At 46.8% G+C, this 23,799-nt stretch overlaps 1 protein-coding gene across 1 annotated transcript in view; it reads left to right on the top strand.

Moving 5' to 3' along the window:
• The window catches only part of LOC137427679 (transcriptional enhancer factor TEF-1), a gene marked incomplete in the record, with an annotated part of 364,907 nt that overhangs the window by 284,394 nt on the left and 56,714 nt on the right, over positions 1-23,799 (top strand). Inside the window, 2 exon segments of the mRNA XM_078784851.1 lie at positions 3,628-3,755; positions 21,792-21,965. Coding sequence (XP_078640977.1) covers positions 3,628-3,755; positions 21,792-21,965 — 302 coding nt within the window.

The following is a 23,799-nucleotide window of genomic DNA, read 5'->3' as shown; positions in this document are numbered from 1 at the left end:
GTGAAGTTTTTTTTTTTTTTTTTTTTTTTTTTTTTTTTGTATACTGAATCGAGGCTCGTGAAAGAGCTAACATTTACTTCACAAACAAATCAACCAGACAAACAAAATATATAAAAAGCGGGAGCGGAAAACAAGATGGGGAGAGAAGGTGAAGCACACAAACACAACATTTGAGAGCAGGGAGATGTGTGGAAGGGAGAGGGCTTGGGGGGAGGAGGCATGGGAAGGGGGGGGGGGTGGAGGGAGAAGTATAAAACACAAGGACACCAATGACTTCCAGGACAGAAGTTGGTATTTCAAAAAAGTGGAATTGGGGTGAAATTAGCGGGGGTAGAAAAGATCAAGGTTTTGGATGGGGGAAGATAAGAGATGGTGGTGAACAGCTGTTTTAAAGACCTGGAGGGTGGAGTGGGATTGAAGAGAGTGAGGGAGTTTGTTCCAGAGGCGGGAGAAAAGAGGAATGAAGGAGTGAAGGTGAGCAGAGAGTCTTGATTTTGGCAGTTTGACCATAAGAGGGTTGCAGGCAGATCTTGTGCGACCTGTAGGAATATTTGCGGGACAGAGCCCAGAGAGAGCTGGGGGGGCAAGGCCAGAGAGGAGTCGGTAGAAGATGGAAAGACCACCAACCTGCCTGCGGTGAGTGAGTGAGAGGCCCTTGGAGTTAGCTTCATCGCGGGAGATTCCAATGATTCTGAATGCTTTGGTTTCAACAGCGTGAAGACGAGCTAGGTGTGAGGCAGGAGCACCAGCCCAGAGGGGAGAGCAGTATTCCATTGAGCTGCGGATGAAAGCCTTGTATGTGGTGAGGAGCTCAGGTGTGCCAAGGAAGGACTTCGCACGACGGAGGATGCCCAGTCGGCGACTGGCTTTGGAGGCCAGATTTGAAATGTGGTTTTCCCAGGAAAGATCATGGCAGATAGTGAGACCCAAAAGCTTGAGTGACAGAACTTCTTGGAGAGGATTATTCAGAAAGTGGATGGGAGGGTTGTCCAGTCGGTCTTTTCGGAGAGACATCGTAAGAGTGTGAGATTTGTCAGGATTGAAAGACATGTTCCACTTGTTTGCCCAGTCTGTGATTTTGTCCAGGTCTGCAGAGAGTGAGGAGGCAGCAGACTGCCGATCTGAGGGATGAAGAATGGAGCGACAGAGAGTAGAGTCATCAGCAAAGAGATACAGAGGATTTTCAAGAGAGTCAGAGAGATCATTGATGAAGACCAGAAAAAGGACAGGGCCTAGAACACTGCCTTGTGGAACTCCAGCCTGAACAGGAAGAGGAGATGAGAGAAACCCATTCAGGGCCACACGTTGACTACGACTAGAGAGGAAGTCCGCCAGCCATGCGTGGAGATTTCCATGGATACCAAAAGAGGAGAGTTTGGTGAGCAGAGCGGGGTGCCAGACCGTATCGAAGGCACGTGATATGTCAAGAGAGACTGCTCTAATTTCCTGTTTGGCATTGAGGACCTCCATCCATTGTTGAGAAAGCAGAAGCAGCATGTCCAGAGTAGAGTGTCCAGGTCTGAAACCAAATTGATGATCAGAGATCAAGCCGTTGGAGAAGAGGAAAGATTTCATATCTGAAGCAATGATGGAGTTGCAATGATGGAAGTTGGCCTTGAATTCCATAGGCAGAGAGTTTGGAGAGCAAGGCAAGGTGCCAGACTGTGTTAAAGCTTGAGATATGCCAAGATAAAGTTTTCGAGTAGGCTGTTCTGTTTTTCAGTCCTGGACTAATTTTTTAACTTTTCTGTGATCAACTGGGTTGGAGGTAGAGGGCAAGCATCAGTGGCATTTTCAGTCTCTCTCAAAATTATTCGAACCCGCAGCCAGATGCTGCATGTACATGAATGAATTATCCATATGTTTTAACGATTATCCATACTAGTGTGTATCGGCATGCTTTGTGTGCCTCACCACACATTGCTGCAGAGGCATAGGCATCTTTGACCATGTCTGCCTTCTCCAGGTGGGTGTGGGTTAATGGGGGTGATTGTGGATGGGGGGGATATGGGGAGATGAGGGAATGGTGGAAGAGAGAATGGTGCTGTGGAGGGCGGGTGGGAGGCGGGGGGGGGGGGAGGAGGGAGGGTGGTGGGGGAAGTCGGCCAAATATATTTTGTGCTCTGACTGATATACTGTAAATCAGAAGTCAGAACCCACCGCGTATAAATAAAAAGGAACTCAGCACAAATTTATATATATTTTAAATTATCAGTTGCAGCTCGACGGCAAAGACCACACAAATTTATCAAAAATTGGAATGGGAAAGTCGAACTGCCAGTATTACAGAGCAGCCGTACCGTACACCCCCAATACACTGCTTATGTTGATCTTCCGGCGGGTGTTTACTTCATAAAGTCAACGTGACAAAAATATTGGCGCTAATGAATACAGGTAAGCTACAAATGTGTTTCTTAGGTTAGCTTTATACATATATATATATATATATAGATATATATATATAAACATGACGGAATTTGTTAAAGAAAATTTTAAGAAGACGTTTTGGTCACAAATATACATACAGTACATTGCCATATACATTTAATTTACTCCATTATAATAAGATATTATAATAGCATATTGACCTGAAGTTGGCCTAGAGATACGAACACTCACCTCTAAACTGTCTTGCCTGGGTTTAAATCCCGACTAAGTTATAAAACTGTCATCCAGGTGTTTCACAGACAGGGTGATTCATCAATGTGTGTGCCATCTTTGTTAACAATGACACAGGCTGGTGTTTGGTCACTCAGGTGTAGATGCAGAATGACTTGGGATCTGGGCAACATCGCTCCATTTCAGATTGAGAGTACTGGGGCACAACCCACAGCCTTCTGTCATCCCAGACTGAATAGCTTGTTGAAGGACTTTGTTGTTGTCCAGCAGAGAATCCGGTGCAGAATGTCATGAAGACTTTTTAAAGATACGGTGCAAAATGTCCGTTGGCCACTTTTCTGCAGTGTATTTAAAATGACCATGCATGACTTTACTCTCCCTCATTCGTGCTGGGGGCTAGGGGAGGAAAGCAGCTAGGAAAGCTAGGAGGAAAGCTACGGGCGAATCCCACTGGTCGCTGATTTCAAACAGCACATGCACACGTCTCGGCCTTCCCCTTCAAGACCGTTGGTTCTAATATAGTACCATTGCTTTTTTAAATTAATTGCACATCTCGTGACCCAAACAACTACAGCGAGAGCCGATGGGTGGAGGGCAAAATGCTCTTTACACATTCAATCCCAATAATTCATATTTGCACGAATACAAAACGACCTAACTAACTCCTCCATAATCAATTGCTCCCCTTAGTCCTGGGCCATTTTTGTTACAATATGTATACACTTTGTAAAAAGAAAAACCCCTGCCATTTCATGTACTAGTTATCTTCTTCCAATAACGTTTTGAACAACCCTCATACCTGGAGTACAGCATTTGTAGCTTTAGATAACTTTTGTAAGCAAACAACATAATCAGCATGAAACTTCATCATCATATTCGTGCTTGAACATTCAATGTTCAATTGGGCAGATATTCGTTTCAGTTTTGTGTTACTCCTGTGCATTTTGGATGTTTGCAGCATGCATTAACAATGTTCTGACATGTAAACCTCCTATTCGTGCCCCACAGGTTATGAAGGAGCAGCAGTTGCTCCATCCCCGGCCATCCCAGTTTGGCAAGGCCGGTCCATTAGCACAGCCAAGCTTCGCCTCGTGGAATTCTCAGCCTTCCTTGAACAACAGCGAGATCCAGAAACGGTATGTTTTTTTTTTTGTTTTTTTTTGTATACTGAATCGAGGCTCGTGAAAGAGCTAACATTTATTTCACAAACAAATCAACCAGACAAACAAAATATATAAAAAGAGGGAGCGGGAGACAAGATGGGGAGAGAAGGGGAGCACACAAACATAACATTCGAGAGCAGGGAGATGTGTGGGAGGGAGAGGGCTTGAGGGGAGGAGGCGTGGGAAGGGGGGGGGGGGGTGGGAGAAGTATAAAACACAAGGACACCAAGGACTTCCCGGACAGAAGTTGGTATTTCAAAAAAGTGGATTTGGGGTGGAATTAGCGGGGATAGAAAAGATTAAGGTTTTGGATGGGGGAAGATAAGAGATGGTGGTGAACAGCTGTTTTAAAGACCTGGAGGGTGGAGTGGGATTGAAGAGAGTGACGGAGTTTGTTCCTGAGGTGGGAGAAAAGAGGAATGAAGGAATGAAGGTGAGCAGAGAGTCTTGATTTTGGCAGTTTAACCATAAGAGCGTTGCAGGCAGATCTTGTGCGACCTGTAGGAATATTTGGGGGACAGAGCCCAGAGAGAGCTGGGGGGGCAAGGCCAGAGAGGAGTCGGTAGAAGACGGAAAGACCACCAACCTGCCTGCGGTGAGTGAGTGAAAGGCCCTTGGAGTTAGCTTCATCGCGGGAGATTCCAATGTTGATAGGATTGGTTTGGAGAGTTGATGAGACCGAAGGAGTGGGCGTTAAGAAGGAGAAAAATAACACGGGAATTAAATAATTGTGAAAAGAGAGAAGCGGTAATGAAAACAAAAGAAATTGAGATACAGGTGAGAAAACTAGTCAGTACCTTTAAACTTTACGAGAACCAATTAACCATCTTCATAGAACTTGTTGCGACAATATCATCACGGCATTTGTCCAGGTCGGAGAACTTTATTAATCATCTTCATAAAACTACCGACTGCAAAAGGATAATGGTGATGCCTCCAAGATGTGATTGATGCGCGGAAGACAATGTGGCAGATGACACGTGTTTGTCCCAAATCGTGCAGCAATAGCTATAATGGGACTCAATCTGGTGTCCTCACGAAACATAATTAGGGTGCATCTTCAACCAATATCTACGAGTAATACAGACTTGGCATTTAATATGGAATTTTTTTTTCTTTCTTGACTTGGGTTTACTTTCTGAACTCGGTATATCAATCTGGTGAGTTTCTTTTACGCTTCGGTGATTTCTTTGTTAAAAGAACCATGTCACTGATTGTCTGTCGCAGCAAAAAGTCAATAACAGGATTATATCACAGGTGGCGTGACAAAATGTACGGACAGGTACATTTGACGATTGGCTTCACAATCGGGTATATAAGGGTTGTTGCATTCTGTATTAGTGGAAAACAACTACTGCACGTCTACAAAAGTTATTGCCGCTTCCCCTGGAGATGGTCCGTCAACTCGACAATGCTGTTTGTCATTTAGTGGTGGCTTTATGAAATTCCGGCATGAAACAGCATGCTATTGCTTGGCAGTATGGCATCACTCAAGGTCAGGTGTCAAAGATCCTGAAACAAAATGCTCAGAGGGGTGTCCCTACTCCAATACCGAGGTCAGGACGTCCACGCAGAACCACAAGGAGGGATGATCGCCAGCTGCACTGGTTAGTCCGCAATGGCCGTACCAAGTCAGCTAATCGGCTTAGGGCTGAGTGGCATCAACTGACAAATGTGCCTGTATCCAGAAGGCTAGTCGACCAAAGACTGGTTCAAGCAGGCTATCGTGCCAGGCGTCCCCTGAGAAAGCCACGTCTGACCAGACAACACCGCCAGCGCCGATTGCAGTGGGCCAGAGAGCACCGTCAATGGCAGCCAGGACACTGGAATCACATGATCTTCAGTGACGAGTCTAGATTTCTGGTCTATCGTCAATATGGCCGCGTCCGAGTGTGCAGACAAGTGCATGACGCCTACAACGAAGATTGTATAGTGCCAAGAGTCCAAGCTGGAGGTGGTGGGGTGACCGTTTGGGCTGCTTTTCATGCAGGGGGCAAAACTGACCTGGTTGTTCTGAATGGAAACCTGAACCAGTTCAAGTACAGGGCCATTCTGGAAGAAACATTGCTTCCATTTGCTCGTGCAGCCTTTCGAGGAAACTTTGTCTTCCAAGATGACAATGTACAGCCTCATCGTGCTCGCATGATCCAACACTTTCCTCTTGACCGTGGTGTAGAGCATATGGAGTGGCCTGCCATGTCCCCGGATATTAATCCGATAGAGAACTTGTGGGCAGAATTAACGCGTCAAATCGACCACTTGGACCAGCAGCCGACCTCTGTGCGTGAATTGCAGCAGGCTATTGTCACTGCATGGCAAGCGATTCCTGTCCAAACCTTGGCAAATCTCGTGAACAGCATGCCTCAACGTGTACGTGCTCTCCTGAATGCTCGTGGGGGTTACACGAAGTACTGAACTGTAATTTTACTGTCTGTAATCCCAGTCGTAATTTATCTTTTGTTTTTGTTAAAAATAAATTTGGCTAATGTGCAAAATAAAGAGATACTTCTGGAAAACGTACAGAAGTTTAACACAGTACTGTCCATGAATTGAGTTCGATATCAGTTTACATCACTTTCAAGGATCAATTTATTTGTTTCGAAATGTCAAATGTGGTTTTTGTTTCTTTTAAAGGTCACATTAACAAAATCTAGAATAATTTCAACATAATTCCAATGAACTTTTGGTTCTAAGACATCTTGAAAAGTAAGTTCACCCCCATAAAAAAATATTCCGTATTAAATGCCAAGTCTGTATATATATATATACAACAGATCAATAATCTCGTGTTGCCGCTTCCGGTCCGGTCTGGAGAGGACGCTGGCGTTACTTGTTCGCCGCTTCTCCGACTGGGCCATTGTACATAGTTTGCTTTTCTGGTGGTCGTGGCGGATTTTTGACCGTTGGGTCTGCCCTCTGCTCGGTCCCGGCTCTGCTCCTGGCTTCGCCTGCCCGGCTCCTCCACTGTTTCCTCAGGCCCGCTCCCGTTGTTTGTGGCCGTTGTTTGCGGCGGTGGCTGTTTGCCGCTGTGGTCTTGATTAGCGGCTGCAGTCGTTTGCCGCTGCGTTTGCCGCTGCGTTTGCCGCTTTGCCTCCTCGACCTTGGCCTCGTACTCGTCCCTTCGCTCCTGCCTGGCATGGCTCTGAGGTACTCCGCCGCAAGGCTTCTTCTGCTCAATACCCGCTCCACCCCATCATGCATCTCTGCCATCAAATCAAATGGACTCCTCCGACGACCCAGGTACATTCACCGTGGCTCCGGTCGTAAGTTTGTTTATTTGCAATCAGGTCACTCCATCCCCGTCCTCTGGTCGGCTCAGCGCACTCTCACTCTTCGTCCCAGCGCACCTGGTCACAGCAACCCACACGATCGCACCTCCTGCCTACGAACCCTGGCTAAATCACCTGAATTCATCCCTGCTGTTCAAAACAACATCAAGCTCACCCTGTTCAACACCCGGTCCCTCAACAACAAATGCCTCATCCTGAACGAATACATCCTGGATAACAAACTGGACTTTCTCTGTCTCACCGAAACCTGGCAACAACCTCTGGACTACTACACACTCAACCTCACCACACCCAATGGATATTCCTACGTCAATAAACCACGCTCGGAGGGCCGAGGTGGTGGAATTGCCGTTATCCACCGTCAAGACATCAAGACCAACCTCATCTCCATCTCATCTGCTCCATCATTTGAACACCTGGCTTTAAAACTCTCTGGTCACACGCAGTCAGTCATGGCTGTCGTCTACCGCCCTCCCAAACCACACCCATCATTCCTGTCTGACTTCTCCTACTTTCTGACCCAGCTATGTTCCCTCTCCCCCTCAATCCTCCTCCTTGGTGATTTCAATATCCACATGGACTCCACTGACTCCACAATAACCACTGACTTCACTGATTTACTCACCTGCTTTAACCTCACTCAACATGTCGACTTTCCTACCCATATCCGTGGTCACATTTTGGACCTTGTCTGCTCCACTGGATTAAGTTTGCACCATCTCTATGGCTCCGACCTCACCCTCTCTGACCACTTAGCCATCACTCTGACCATCAACATCCCCGCCCCAACACCAAGGCATTATCGCACAATCAACTTCCGTAAGCTAAACGCTCTTTTACCTACCTCATTCTCATCCACCCTCTCTGAAAAAATGTCCACTTCTCCCTTCATTGACCTCCACACCCCTTCCGACCTCACTGACTACTACAACCACACTCTCTCCTCCTGCCTTGACCAGCTTGCACCTGTAAAAACCAAAACAGTTTCTTTCACCCATTCTGCTCCCTGGTTTACCCCTGAACTCCACCTGATGAAAACTCGTGCTCGCCAACTTGAAAGACTCCGCAATAAAACGGGTCTCACAGTTCACTCCCAAGCCTACAAGGACCACATACAACACTACAAAGATGCCCTCTCCCGCGCCCGCTCTGCCTACTACTCTCAAATTATCCACTCTGGCTCCGGAAACCCAAAAGCACTCTTCTCGACAATAAACAAACTCCTCCGCCCCCTGAACACCACCACCCAGTCATTCACAGTAGACAACTGCATCTCCTTCCTCTCTTTCTTCCAACGCAAAATTGACAACATCTACAACAGCTTGACCACTGCCGCACCCGCTCCCCCTCCAACCACCTGCCCCCCCTTGTCCTGCCATCCCCTGTCTCGGTTCTCCCCAATCTCCCCTACTGACCTCTCTGAACTCCTCATAGGAATGAAAACTGCCACCTGCACTCTTGACCCCATCCCCTCCAGCTTTGTCAAAGCCTCCCTCCCTGCTCTCTCTCCACTTATCATTGCAACAATAAACTCCTCCCTGTCTACAGGCATCGTCCCACCTTCCCTCAAAATTGCTGCTGTTACCCCCATTCTAAAAAAACCTGGTCTAAACCCTGACACCCTAAACAACTTCAGACCCATCTCCAACCTACCCTTTCTGTCAAAAGTTTTGGAACGCGCTGTAGCCACTCAACTCAAACATCATCTCTCTGCCAATAACCTGTATGAAACATTCCAATCCGGATTCCGCTCCAACCACAGTACTGAAACTGCTCTCCTCAAAATCACCAACGACCTTCTCCTCTCCTCTGACGCTGGCAACCTCAACATTCTCGTCCTCCTCGACCTCAGCGCTGCCTTTGACACCATCGATCACACTATCCTCCTCACCCGACTTGAATCCACCTTTAACGTTACCGGCACTGCCCTCTCTTGGATTAAATCATACCTCTCTGACAGATGCCAGTTCATCTCCATCAATAACTGCAAATCCCCCACTGCTCCCCTCCCCCAAGGTGTCCCCCAAGGTTCAGTTCTTGGCCCCCTCCTCTTCATCCTTTACCTGTCCCCGCTCGGTCACTTAATCCGCCGTCATGGTCTCCAATTCCACTGCTTCGCCGATGACATCCAGCTTTTCATCTCCACCAAGTCCGTCTCCACCGACACCCACTCTATCCTGACAAACTGCATCACTGAAATAAAATCCTGGCTTCAAATCAACTTCCTCAAGCTTAACTGTGATAAATCTGAAATAATCATCATTGGCCCAAAAACGCTCACAAAATCCACCCATAACTTTGCCCTCAACATCGACGGTATCCCAGTATCCACCTCCCCTCACATCCGGAATCTTGGCGTCATCTTTGACCAAACCCTTTCCTTCGACAAATACACTAAACAGATCACAAAGTCAGCCTTCTTTCACCTGAAAAACATTGCCCGTCTCCGCTCATCCCTCTCCTCCACGGCTGCAGAAACCCTCATCCATGCCTTCATCACCTCCCGTCTGGACTACTGCAATAGCCTCCTCTATGGTTCACCCTCAAAAATCACCAATAAACTCCAATACATTCAGAACTCCGCTGCCCGTCTACTCACCCATTCCCGGACCCGTGACCACATCACCCCCGTCCTTTACAAGCTTCACTGGCTCCCCATCCCCCAGAGAATCCAGTACAAAATCCTCCTCTTGACATACAAAGCCCTCCATAACCTGGCCCCATCCTACCTGGCTGACCTCCTCTCCAGACACACTCCCACCCGCAACCTCCGCTCTGCTGGTACCAACCTCCTGACCCCCTCCATCCGGACCAAATTCAGATCCTGGGGGGACAGGGCCTTCTCCATCGCTGCTCCCACCCTCTGGAACTCACTACCTCACACCATCAGAGACTCCTCCTCACTCACCACATTCAAAACATCACTAAAGACCCACCTGTTCAACACTGCATTCAACATTCAACCCACAGCATTTAACCCCTGACTATCTCTTCTCCTTCTCCCTCCTTTTGCTTTAAATATTTCCCTATTGATTCTTGTCTTTTTGCAATTGTTGTTTTCATGTATTGTTATGCACTAGGGCATTGCCCGTACGTGGGTGCCCGCCCGTTCCTTGCCAAAAAAAAAAAAAAACGCTACCCGTACGCTCTACCCCGCCCGTACGCCCGTAAACAAAAAATAACAACGCTCTTCGCTTCCGCCCTTCGCTCTGACTGAATTGGGAGAAATAATGCGCATAAGAAATCGAATTACGTACCGTAATGGCGGTCAGCTCGTAACGCGCACACTGTCCGGAAGTTCGCATATCGCATATCTATCTATCTATCTATTAATGCCCAATTATTCAATTATCGCCAACGTATTTTGGCTTTTTGCAATTTAATCGCAAGGAAAAGTAGAAAGAGAAGAGGGAAAAAAAGAAAAGCCTTGCCTTGCTGCAAACAGCTGCTGCAAACAACAACAACATGGAAGGCTGCACTGTCCGGAAGTTGGCATATCGCAGTTACGATTATTTTAGTGTTAATGGCCAATTATTCAATTAGCGCCAACGTATTTTGGCTGTTTGCAATTTAATCGCAAGGAAAAGTAGAAAGAGAAGAGGGAAAAAAAGAAAAGCCTTGCATTAACGCATTAACGCTTGCATTGCATTAACGGTTCGGCACACGTGATAGCTCGCTGCTCTCTGATTGGTTGAAGCGTTTTTTGGACATAGCTCGGTAGGTACTTGTCCGATTAATTACAAACCTTGAAAAGGCACATCCTCGGGTCCCCAGCAATATACCTGGCAAGTTTCAAGTATATCGGACCCGTGGTTGTCGAGAAACAGCGGTCACAGACACACAGACACACAGACAGACACACAGAGATTGCTGGAATTATAGATAGATTATGTTTGCCACTCTGTCAAAGCGCCTTTGGGCTTCTGGAAAAGCGCTATACAAAATAAATGAATTATTATTATTATATATATATATATGTCAAGTCGTAGATTCGTTATTGCTAAGAATTCTGTATAAGACGTCTTGAATAATATGTTATGATTTTAATGTTGCTTATATACTATTTTCATAAAGTTAATAAAAGGTTTTTGCTTCGTTTTAGTTTAAAATGAGGAAAGGCTCGCTTGGGTCGTGCTGGACAATTGTATACGTGTGCTTTTTCGAGGCTAGATAAGGCCGGTCGTAAAATCGCGCTCACATGCGCGTGATTTTGTGTAACGCTAGTAGAATGATTAGATTGCAGACATAAAACCTATCGTTAAAACCATATGTATTTTGTATTAATCACAGCGACGCTTGACTCTGTATAAACATGCTTTGAATTACTCATTTGAACAAACCCATATATTTTATGGCCTTATCGAAGCCAAAGAATGCCCCCTCCCTTTAAAGAGTTATATTTTCTGTCTCCTCGGAGCTTTGAAACTATATCTGGTCCGAATGATAAGGAAGGGCTGACTCCCCCGAATGACAGAGCGGATGACGGTGGGGGCTAGGATGACGGCGAGGGACTCTCGCCAGTCGCTTTGTTCTCTCGGAGATTTTCTGATAAACTTGTCAAGTATTTATACGGACTGCGAATCAATGTGCTTCAGGAAGGGCTGAACGTGGCATGAGGGCAAGTCGTGCTGTAGATGTTCGCCTTCCTCCGGATCTGTATAAGTTGGTATTTAATAAAGACCGTCATCCTCAGGCTATTGGTGGAACTTCTTTTAAGAGCCAAGAGTTGTTTCTTGACATATATATATATATATATATATATATATATATATATATATATATATATATATATATATATATTTATATTTATATATATATATATATATATATATATATATATATATATATACTGTATATAAACACACACACACAGTAACACATGTATATAGTACAGTGCCTTCAGAGAGTATTCACACCCCTTGACTTTTTTCACATTATGTTGTGTTACAGCCTGAACTTAAAATGGATTAACCTGAGATTGTTGGCACTGATCGAAAATTGTTACCCCATAATGTCAAAGTATAAAAAAAATTTAAAGAAACATTTACAAAATAATTAATATGAAACACAGAAATATCTAATTTACATAGTTATTCAATCCCGTGAGTCAATTGTTTGTAGAAGCGCCTTTGGCAGTGATTACAGCTTCGAGTCTTGGATATGTTGGTATTAGCTTTGCACGTCTGGATTTGGGGAGTTTCTCAATTCTTACTTGCAGATTTGCTCAAGCTCTGTCAAGTTGGATGAGGAGTGTCAGTGACCAGCAATCTTCAAGTCTTTGCACAGATTCTCTATGGGATTCAAGGATTTTCCTCATGGGTTTCCGTGTATTTGGCTCCATTCATTGTTCCCTCTATCCTTACAAGTCTCCCAGGCCTTGCCATTGTCGTGGAAATCAATCAGGTCCACAACTTTGTCCCATAGGTAGGTTTAATCACAATTAGATCTTTGGCATCATCCTGTAAAAATACAATCATGCAATAGATATCAGGATCTTGGCATCATATAGAAAGGATCGATAATAATAGTCAAAGCAAGCGAGTCTAGCATATATGTGCGGGTACGTACCATTCAAGACTACAAGACTACATGTCATAGTAAATGTCACAGGAGTGGCTCAGCGTCGTGGATTTCCCAGGTCTTATAGACGCCCCTCAGTGGTTTAAGCGAGCATCACTCCCGGGTTCACCTTTGGTATATTTTCACTACATTCTCCCTGCCGTTAGAACTATACTGCCGCTAGGCAGGTCTCAAGCGAGCATCAGCATTAATTGATTGGGGTACGTCATTCCATGTCAGTCGGTCCACCCGTAGCATTCGGGGGTGGGGAACTACCCTGCCAGCTCGTGTCCGGAAACTACCGGGTACGGCGTCCCCAAGCCCGGAGTCCCCTGCTTCGGAATAGCCGCTGGAGGCCGGTTTCGGAGGGGGCACCTCAGAGCCTTCAGGCAGGGGTGTATGTGACGACGGAAGTGACGGCAGAAGTTCCATAGAGGAAGCTTCGGTAGAGTCCATAGACTCGTAGATCGGTTCGTCGATATCCCTATAAGGGTTGATGACCCCACATGGGGCGAGATGGCGTACGGAGACAGTGGACTCGTGTCCATCTGCCGTCATCACACGAGCATGCTCGGGATTAGCCTGGAGTACCTGCACCTTATCTACTAAGGGGTCGTACTTGCTTGTGCAAACCGCTCGTTTGAGATAGGCCGGCCCCGGCTCAGCGAGCCAGCTGGGTAAAGATCGGATACTACCCGAGCTTCTAGGGTGGTGGAACAGTCTTTCGTGAGGAGTCTGGTTGGTGGCTGTACATAGGAGAGCCCTGATCGAGTTCAGAGCCGCAGGTAGCGACCAAGCCCATTTATCGAGGCCCCGGCCGAGGGTCCTGAGGCTTAGCATGACGGCCCTCCATATAATCCCATTGAAGCGTTTGATCTGCCCATTCGCCTGGGGTCTGTACAGTGTGGTATAACTCGAAGCGACATTATTTTGGAGCAAATAACCTCTCACCTCCTGAGACAGGAACACCGCACCCCGATCGGTATGCACGTAGGCCGGATAACCAAACATAGAAAACAAATTCTGCAGGCACCGTATGACCGTGGCAGCCGTCATATCCCCACATGTGTAAGCAAAAGGGAATCGCGAGTACTCATCAACGATAGTGAGCAGATAACGAGAGTTACTCGACACCGGCAGCGGTCCTTTGAAATCCATCGCCAATCTCTCCCACGGTCTAGTAGCCCTAACCAACGTCCCCATGGGAGGGTTGTAAAAACGCGGTTTGAGTTCCGCACATATAGCGCAGTCACGGCAGATCCGGCGGATGTCCTCAATCGAGTATGGCAGATTACCACTACGCACAAAATGAGGGAAACGCGCCACCCCTGGATGACACATAGTGTCGTGCAAAGTGCGCAGACCCTCCAGAGTTATGATACCCGCGCACGTAGCCGGCCTCAATAAGGCGTCGGCGACCAGGTTATCCTTCCCCGGGCGGTATTTGATGGTGTAGCAGAAGTCGGCGAGTTCGATACGCCAGCGAGTGATTTTCTCATTCTTAATGCGTTGAGCATGTAAGGTGTCGTACATGAACGCAACGCTTTGTTGGTCTGTGATGATTTGGAAGCATCGCCCGAGTAAGTACGGTCGCCATCGCCGAATCGACTCGACGATCGCGTACGCTTCCTTTTCGACAGACGAATGCCTCCGCTCAGCGGAGGTGAGAGTCCGCGAAAAGAAAGCCACAGGGTGCCCCCCTTGGGAGAGAGTCGCCGCTATCGCATGATCCGAGGCATCAATTTCTAAGATGAAAGATTCGCTCTCATCGATCGTCGCCACAGCGGCGCCAGCGATGTCGGCCTTAAGGCCCCCGAAGGCCGCCAAGGCGGCCGGGCTAATGGGGAACGTGTCGCAGGCCACGAGGGTGCGGAGCTTCACAGAGAAATTTTGCACCCACTTCGAATAGTGGGCGAACAGCCCGAGAGCGCGCTTCAGCGAAGCCCGATCGCTAGGCGGAGCCACATCGAGCAAAGGTCACAGACGCTCCTTATCCGGAGAGACAGAGCCATGGGTCACGGTGTACCCCAGAAGATCTATCGTGCGCAGAGAGTAACGACACTTAGCCTCATTCATGGTTAGGCGATACCTCTGTGCGACCTCGAGGAAGCGCTTCAGATTAGCATCGTGATGCCCCTGGTCATACCCACAAACTGTAAGATTGTCCAGATATACAAAGACATCTGTCAAGTTCTCCTTAGTAACGAGGTCGTCCATAGCCCTCTGAAAACAGGAGACCCCGTTCGTCACCCCAAAAGGTAGTCGGGTGAACTGGTATAACCTTTGACCCGATTGAAAGGCGGTATAGATGCGATCAGCCCTAGAGATGGGGATCTGATGATACGCACTACGCAGATCGAGAGTGCTGTAGACGGAGTACTGGGCCACCTGTCGTACTAGCGCGTCCATCCCCGGTAAGGGGTAGGCGTCCAGCTGTGTAAAGCGATTAACCGTCTGTGAGTAGTCGATTACCATGCGTCGGCGATGGGCCTCACTTCACACCACTAAGACCTGGGCCCGCCACGGCGACCGGCTAGGTTCGATAATACCGTCCCTTAAGAGCTGGGCCGTTTCCTCCGCAATGAATTGCGCGTCTGCTCGTGAGTAGCGCCGTGATTTTACTGCTACAGGAGTGCAGTCAGTGGTCAGGTTGGGGAACAGCGAAAGAGGCTCAATGTCCATTTTCGCGAGTGCACACACAGCAAGCGTGTCCGTCCCACCGAATTCCATTTCCAAACGTCCAAGTCGCTTAAGAAAATCGTGTCCTAACAGAATGTCAGCACATAATGCAGGCAAGACCATGAGATGTACATCTGGAAACATGCGTCCCTTTATCACAAGTTTCAATCGACATTCCCCTTTTGTGCTGAGCCTAAGTCCTTGGGAGGCCATGAAGATCCGTCGTGTTGTCCCGAGGACCGGCCACCCATGTTGACGCACCAGCCGTTGATCGATAAAACTATCCGTAGACCCCGTGTCGACTAAGGCCCGCGCAAAAATGCCTTCGACCATGAGCGGAATAATGGCCTGAGCGAGGCCGGAAGATCCGGCAGGTATTGAGCCGTCCGAGCGAGAAGATCGCGCCTCGCGTGTGGATCCCACACCGGCTGCAGTTTTCCGGTCGTTTGAGCAGCCTCCAGAGGGCCCCCGTGCCAAACGCATAGTTGGCCGTGCTGGAGCAAGAGCGTGTAGTTCGTACGAGCTGCCGTCGGATGGCGCTCGTGTCACGTGCAGCGTTTGCCGCAAAGCAAGAGGAGCTTTCAAAGCAGGAGCTTGTCGTTTGTTTGAGGGCGTTCGGATGCCAGTCAAGGACAGTCGCTCCGCGGCCGGTCGTGTCCGCCCCATTTGTTTTGGCGGCCCAATGTATCTCACCAAGGACGAGTGTGCAGCCAGGGGCCCACGAGGAGGAGGACCACTCATCAAAGCCGGGTGAGGCGCCCCGCTCTGTGCTCGGTCCGTTGGCTCGGCGATAAGCCCATTCAAGGTCACGCGAGCTCGTGTGCCCCGCGCGGTCTTCCTGCAGACTTTTGCAAAATGTCCTTTAGTGGAACACAAATGGCATATTGCTTCCCGAGCCGGACACGCCGACCTGGGATGCTGTCGATTGCCACAGAAGTAACACGTCGCGTTTCGTTCAGGCCTTGGCCTGGCCGCCGTGGCTACCGCCAAGCCGGAATCCGAGTCCACCTCGGGAGCGGCCAGGGGCTCCGCCGTAGTCGAGTCCGCTCCCGTATCCTCGGCGGTAGCCCTCTCCGGTCGCGCGAGTTGAGAAGTCCCCGCAACGACTCGTGTGTGGTCATAGGCGGTAGATTGTTCCCGGGCCTCAGTGTAGACGTGGGCCACCCGTAGTGCCTCCGCGAACGTCAGGTCAGCTGTCTCCAAAAGTCTGAGCCTCAGAATCGAAGAGCTGATCCCAGAGACAAAAGCATCTCGGACAAGATCGTCCTGGACTTGCTCGTGCGTACGTACCTCTTGAGTACTGTCCGCAAGTAGGTGTCACAGCTCCTGGGCGAAGCGATCGATCGACTCGGTGGGCTGTTGACACCGTGTTGGGAGCAGATACCTGTTGTACACCACGCTCCGTTTCTTAATGTAAATTCGCTTTAGCTCTGCCACGGCGGCATCGTACGTCATACATCGTGCGATGCTCCTGTAGACGCGGTGGTCGACTTTAGTCTGCATCACAGACAGCTTCGTTTCAGCGGTGGGAACGGTATCCTGGGCTCCGAACTGGTTCTCCAGCGTTTTGAGCCAGTGAGTGAACTCCGAGCCCGAATCCTCAGCTTGCGGGTCGGCGCCGAATGTCGGTACATTGATCATCTTGTGTCCCGCCATTTCCGTAGATCTTAATTGTGATTAAATGTCGTGGAAATCAAACAGGTCCACAACTTTGTCCCATAGGTAGGTTTAATCACAATTAGATCTTTGGCATCATCCTGTAAAAATACAATCATGCAATAGATATCAGGATCTTGGCATCATATAGAAAGGATCGATAATAATAGTCAAAGCAAGCGAGTCTAGCATATATATGTGCGGGTACGTACCATTCAAGACTACAAGACTACATGTCATAGTAAATGTCACAGGAGTGGCTCAGCGTCGCGGATGTCCCAGGTCTTATAGACGCCCCTCAGTGGTTTAAGCGAGCATCACTCCCGGGTTTACCTTTGGTATATTTTCACTGCAGCCATACTTCACGGTGGGGATGGTTTTAGATGGGTGCTGAGCTGTGCTTTGTTTCCCCCAGACGTAGCACTCAGGCCAAAGAGTTCATTTTTGGTCTCATCATATTGACCACAAAATATTTTGCTCATGTTCTCAGAGTCTTTCACGTGCCTTTTTGTAAACTCCAGGCGTTCTATCATGTGCCTTTTTCTCAGGAGTGGCTTCCGTCTGGCCACTCTCCCATAAAGCCTCGATTTGTGAAGTGCTGCAGCGACTGTTGTCCTTCCGGCAGGTTCTCCCATCTCAGCAAAGGAGCTCCGTAAATCCGTCAGAGTGGTCATTGGGATCTTTATCACCTCCCTAACCAAGGCCGTTCTTGCCCGGTTGCTCAGTTTGGTCAGACGGCCAGGTCTAGGAAGAGTCTAGGTAGTTCCATATTCTTTCCATTTCCTAATGATGGAGCTCACTGTGCTCTTGGAAACTTTCAACACTCTATAAATTGTTTTATACCCTTCCCCAGATCTATGCCTCCTCACAATTATATCTTGGAGTTCTACAGACAGTTTCTTGAACTTCATGGTGGAGTTTCTTCTCTGGCATGGACTGTCAACTGTGGGAACTTATATATAAAAGGTGTGTTTCTTTCTAAATCCTGTCCAATCAATTGAATTGGCCACAGGTGGACTCCAATCAAGTTGTAGAGACTCTTCAAGGATGATCAAAGGAAATTGGATGCACCTGAGCTCAATTTGGAGTGTCATGTCAAACGGGTTGAATATAATTATTGACGAGTCTTTTTCACCTTTTAATTTTTAATTGTTTTGTAAAAATTTCTTTAAATAAATTCCACTTTGACATTATCGAGACCAACTTGTTTCACCGTTTTTGGGTTTAGTCAGGGCAATACGTTGCTGTTGCATTCACTTAATGACTTTGAAGCTTTACTGCTTTATACTGGTTATTGATGCACCCCTAATCATGATTGGTGAAGACACCAGATCGAGTCCCATTATATTTCCATGGATGTACCTTCTCTGAGATGGATTCGTCTATAAAATTGAGAATTTAATTCTCTTCCTATTATTGCTTGCAGTACAATCCTACTGGGAAGTAGGGGGCTGTAGCTCTGCTGAGCTCTTGCCTAATAGGCAACTGCCTAGCCAGAAGAGCCTTTTGAAATTAAAATTGTTGCTGGCTGCTCCCGAAACTGTTTTGTGTACTACAGACAGGTTAATGTGTGGCAGGCATTTCCTGTTGGTGAGAGTGCATACCTGGTGTGGCACTTACTTCCTGGTGCCCACTGCAGTGATGGTGTGTGATCTCGACTTAATGCAGGTTACGTTTGACGACTTCACTCTAGGGAGGAGTTTCTGCTCCTCACTCACAAGTGGCATGGGGACCTGGTCCTATTGAGGAGGGGTCCAATTGTACGACCATGCATTCTAACCCTTCGGGGTTAGAATGTGTGTGTTTTGATTGACCATGTGCTTCAGCCTTTGGGCTGAGGTGCATGTGTATGTTCATGGGGCTGTCTTGTTGGACTGTGCTTTGACAATGGGGTCAGAGTATACGTCCTAAGTTGTGTTTAAATGTCTGATCTTTTTTTTAACCTTTTTTGTATACAAAAGGCCTCCCTCATATGGCGAGGGCCAACAAGTATTTTGGCATCTTGGTTAATATTAGGATGGGGGACCTTTTCGCTTCTAGGACCCCCAGCTATGATGACTATGGGAGCGTACTCCTATTGAGGAGTGATACAACAATTGTATGACCATGCATTCTGGCCATTTGGGCTTGTCTGCATGTATTTGGTTGATCATGTACTTCTGCCTTCGGGATGTGGTGCATGTGTAGTTTATGAAGGCTTATACCATAAAAAGGCTTATACCATAAGAAGGAGGGTGAACAAGCCTTTTGTATTTTTAGCTAAAATGAGGATGAAGATCCTTTTCACTTCTTGGCCTCTTGGCTAAGATGAGGTTGGGCATCTACTCCTTTTGAGGAGTGGTCCCGTTATTGTTATCTCCACTACTGAAGGTGGTTTGATATTTTTTACCTTTTCATTCAGATGAAACTTGATGTACAGGTTGGGTGTGTGACAAGGAAAAATTGATTCGATTTTGGTTCAAGTTCTTTACCTTTTTTTTGTATATAGAATAGAGGCTCGTGTAAGAGCTAACACATTGAACATGAAAACATGTACAGACACATACAACATACAATGAAGGTAGCGGGAGACAAGAGGAGGAGAGAGAGGGAAGCACACAAGCACAACAACAGAAGAGAACAGGGATGTGAACAAAAATGAGCTAAAAGTATACAGTAATTGTGATTGACAGTAGATCGTCCAACTTGGTCCGTCTTCAGAGGGGAATAATGATGAGGTTACATTGATTAATCAAGAATGCATCAAAGTTTATAAACTCAAATGCTCAAACCAGAATTCATCCATTCAGTTCTTCCAGTCATGCCAGTCCAATCACGAGGAATCACGAGGAAATCATTTCTTCCACATCCCGCAATCCTTAATACAGTTCAGGTGTCTCGTCTAACTTTATTACATTCCAAGATGCATTGTAACTCGAAATTGCATACTTTGGATTTCTTTGTTGTCATTCGGAATTTTCCTTCATGACTTTTTCTCTAAAGTGTCTCAACCATGCTAACGGGTCAAAGTGAATGCCAAAAAATCCCAACCTAAACTGTTTTCTCCCCTGAACGCTGTTAATATCCTCCTGCTTTGAATTGTGGGGTAAATATTCGAGTTGCAAAGACAGGGAAATAACAGACAGCTATGCAGCATGTGGCTCAGTGTCTGGTTCCAAAATGTTTTTCCGCATTTACTTATACTTTCCCATTCTCTTTCTACTTCTTCACTACAATTTCTTTTTTCTCCCTATTTATGCTCCATAAATTCATGTGAAATTTTCCCTAAATGGTTGCACCTATTTATATTGACATCCCTCAATCTTATATAGTAAGCCTGCTGTTGGCTTAACAACTAAGGCAGCTGGCTTAAGATCTTTGGGCTTTGAGTTTGAGCCCATGTCGTGCCGTTGCATAAGACCAGGTGGGTTGACTCAGCCTGTCATCCTTCCGAGGTCGGCAAAATGAGTACCAGCTCACTGGAAACGGGTACTGCATCAGTGACACAACCACGCTTCCAGCAATGATGCAACCAGCAGCCAGAGGCTGCATATGAAATAATAAGCAGTTATATAAATAAAATCTTTTTACCGGTTCTATTCTGATCTTGCTCCTCGTGACCTCTTACATCTCCACCCAGTTCATGCCCCTCCAGGTTGCACATGTTGTGTCTGACTTTGCTCCACTCAATTGTTTAATTTGCCTCTCTTTTCACCTCGAGAAGCGTTTTTGTTAGTCTGTTGTCACAAGCTCTTGCCTCCAGAATTTCAAGGCTGCTGCCCACTGCCACCGTGTGGCCATTTGCTGTGGTTTATTTATCGTCTCGCTGTTTTTTACCGTCGAGCCAATTTTTCTGTTGACATGTTGCCCTCTGTTGTTCTGCTCTTTAATGAACCTCACTACTGACGTAAAAATATTTATTTTTATTTCTCTCTCCCATCTCTCATTGAAGCTTTGCAAGCCTGTATGATACTCCATTTGTATGTAGTTCTATTGTTCCGACATATGGGGATGTCTCTTTGCTCTTTCACTGCCTTTTTTGGTGGTGATCTACATTACTACTACTGTGAAGATCTCTCCACCCCCCTCAAGTCCTCTTACTCAAATGTCCCATTGTCCAGTATTTTATTCCTTCCTGGTCACCGAAGGCCTGTAGACATTGGAGGCATGGCGGTCTGCGCTACTGCTGGGCAGTAGGCCAAGGAAATTTTGACCGACGAAGGCATAGAGACTATTTGGGAGATTTTCCGGCTTGGCCGGAATTTAGACTATTTGGAAAATGCATTTCATTGGGTTTTGTCCAAAGACCACATGTGGACTACTCCGGAAACAGGATTGACTCTTTCCATATTTGTCCTTTTGCATAATTTGCGTCAAGATGCATCAGTTACAAGAATTATCATGTGTAATATGATAAATTGGAATAAAACAAATGACAACATACACAAGCTGTTTTAACAGGATTTCCAAGATTGCTTTGATCTGTCTACCATTCTCACAGGACAAATCCCTGATTTAGGTAGCACTTATGCATATTTTCTGAAATTAATTCATTGATGTTTTAATTTAAAAAAAAAAAAAAAAAAGAAACGGAAAAAAGAGTTTTAATGTCCAACAAACATTTTTCCTTACACTTTACTGAGAATAAGGATTATCCCTGTTTTGATGTATTTGCAGTGACTATTGATTGGCCCTGCATGTTGTGACGTAATGCATTTTCTCCTGTTGTCCACTCAACCCTGTCGCCGGGGCTTCCATGAGCCTTAATATCTCATAAAAAAATTAACAAAGCTAAGTTAAACTTTACCCATGCCTCCAATATACCTCATTTTTGCCTCTCCCACAGTACAACAAGCACCTGTTCGTCCACATCAGTCAGTCTAGTATGAGCTATGCAGATGCACTGCTGGAGGCTGTCGACATCCGTCAGATATACGACAAGTTTCCTGAAAAGAAAGGTGGCCTCAAAGAACTGTATGACAAAGGTCCACAAAACTCCTTCTTCCTCGTCAAGTTCTGGGTGTGTGTAACACCCTCCTTAATGTGCAATTATTGAAAACCATACTGTATATAGTATGTAGCTATTCCTCTTGGTAATCTCAATGCATTTTACTTCACTTAATCATTGCTTCTTGTGTAGCATTTTAGATCCTCCTCACTTCTTTCGTTCAGTATACTTACCAAACGTTTTCCATTGTAATTGCCTGATGTACCGTCAGCCATGGAGCCCTCTGGATCAGACATTGGGGGAACATCTTTCCCCCACTTTTTTGCCAGTGATATCTTGCTGCATGTTCCTCAATTAAATTTCTACATTTTACAAAGGAATTGGTGTTAAAATGAACTATAATTCCATAATTGCCAATTAAAATATTGTTTAATCTAGAAATCACTCGGTTTTTGTGCCTGACCTTGGAAAAAATACTTATTGAACTTTACTTGCGTGACTCGGCACGTTCCGCGCGCCTCACCACACGTCATTTCAGGGGGATAGGCATCTTTGACCATTTCAGTGTCTTTTGGATCTTTAGGGTATTTTGGGTCTTCATGGTGTTTTGGGTCTTCATGGTGTTTTGTGGCTTCAGGGTCTTTTGGATCCTCTGGGCCTTTAATTGTATTTGGGGTATTTTGGGTATTTTGGGTCTTCGGGGTGTTTTCGGTCTTCGGGTGTTTTGGGTCTTCGGGGTTTTTGGGGTCTTCGGGGTGATTGGGTCTTCGGGGTCTTTTGGGTCTTCAGAGTGTTTTTGGTCTTCAGGGAGTTTTGGGTCTTCAGGGTCTTTTGGATCCTCAGGGCCTTTAATGGTATTTGGGGTATTTTGGGTATTTTGGGTCTTCAGGGTGTTTTAGGTCTTCGGGGTGTTTTCGGTCTTTGGGGTCTTCCGGGTTTTTGGGGTCTTCGGGGTGATTGGGTCTTCGGGGTGATTGGGTCTTCGGGGTGTTTTAGGTCTTCGGGGTGTTTTGGGTCTTCCGGGTATTTTGGGTCTTTGGGGTGTTTTGGGTCTTCAGGGGCTTTTGGGTCTTCAGGGGCTTTTGGGTCTTTGGGGTGTTTTGTGTCTTCGAGCTTTGTCTTTGGGGTCTTCTGGGTCTTCGGGGTATTTTGGGTCTTCAAGGTCTTTTGGGTCTTTAAGGATATTTTGGGTCTTCATGGGTCTTGGTGGTCTTAAGAGTATTGGGGGACTTAAAGGGTCGTTAAAGGTCTGAGGAGTCTCAGCATTCTAAACCTAATTAAGAGTTCACGGACTGTGTCTTGGGTGTTAATGTTTTTGAAGAAGAAGAAGACGTTTTGGTCTCGTATAAACATAACCATACGTTTGCTCTATTATAATAAGATGACACGAAGCACTTCAAGCAGCAACAGTCTTCCTGTTCCTAGTTGTTTTTTGTTACAAAAGTCAATGCTCATGGCAGAGTGTTATTATAGATTGGCGAGATTGCCACAAGTGTGGCCTGAAGAGTAAGGGATCCTTGAGAACTGAAACGTCTAAGTACAGTCTTGTAGGAGCTGTGCTCCCACGGAATCGGAAGAATGGACGCGACAAAAAGCTGGAATTCGTCCGAGTTTCTTTATTGAAACAAAACAACTCGGGTACTCTGAAAAGCCCGTTTATCGGGCAGCAATATATATACACATTATCCCGGAGCGTTTGCCCGGGAAAGGCGAGAGGGGGCGTGGCCGGGCGTCCCGGACACGGCCTGGCAAATCGAGAGCGGGCATGGCCAGGCGTGCCCGGGCACGCCCGGGCGTCCCGGACGAGGCCTGGCAAGTTGAGAGCGGGCCTGCCCGGGCGTCCTGGACGAGCCCGGCATGGTGATCGTTCCGCGTCCTTGGTAGGTGCAAGGCGATTGTGTAAACC

Source organism: Myxine glutinosa, chromosome 1 (assembly GCF_964187855.1).
Source record: "Myxine glutinosa chromosome 1, kmMyxGlut1.1, whole genome shotgun sequence".
Taxonomy (NCBI): Eukaryota; Metazoa; Chordata; class Myxini; order Myxiniformes; family Myxinidae; genus Myxine; species Myxine glutinosa.
This window is presented reverse-complemented; position numbering and strand designations above follow the sequence as displayed.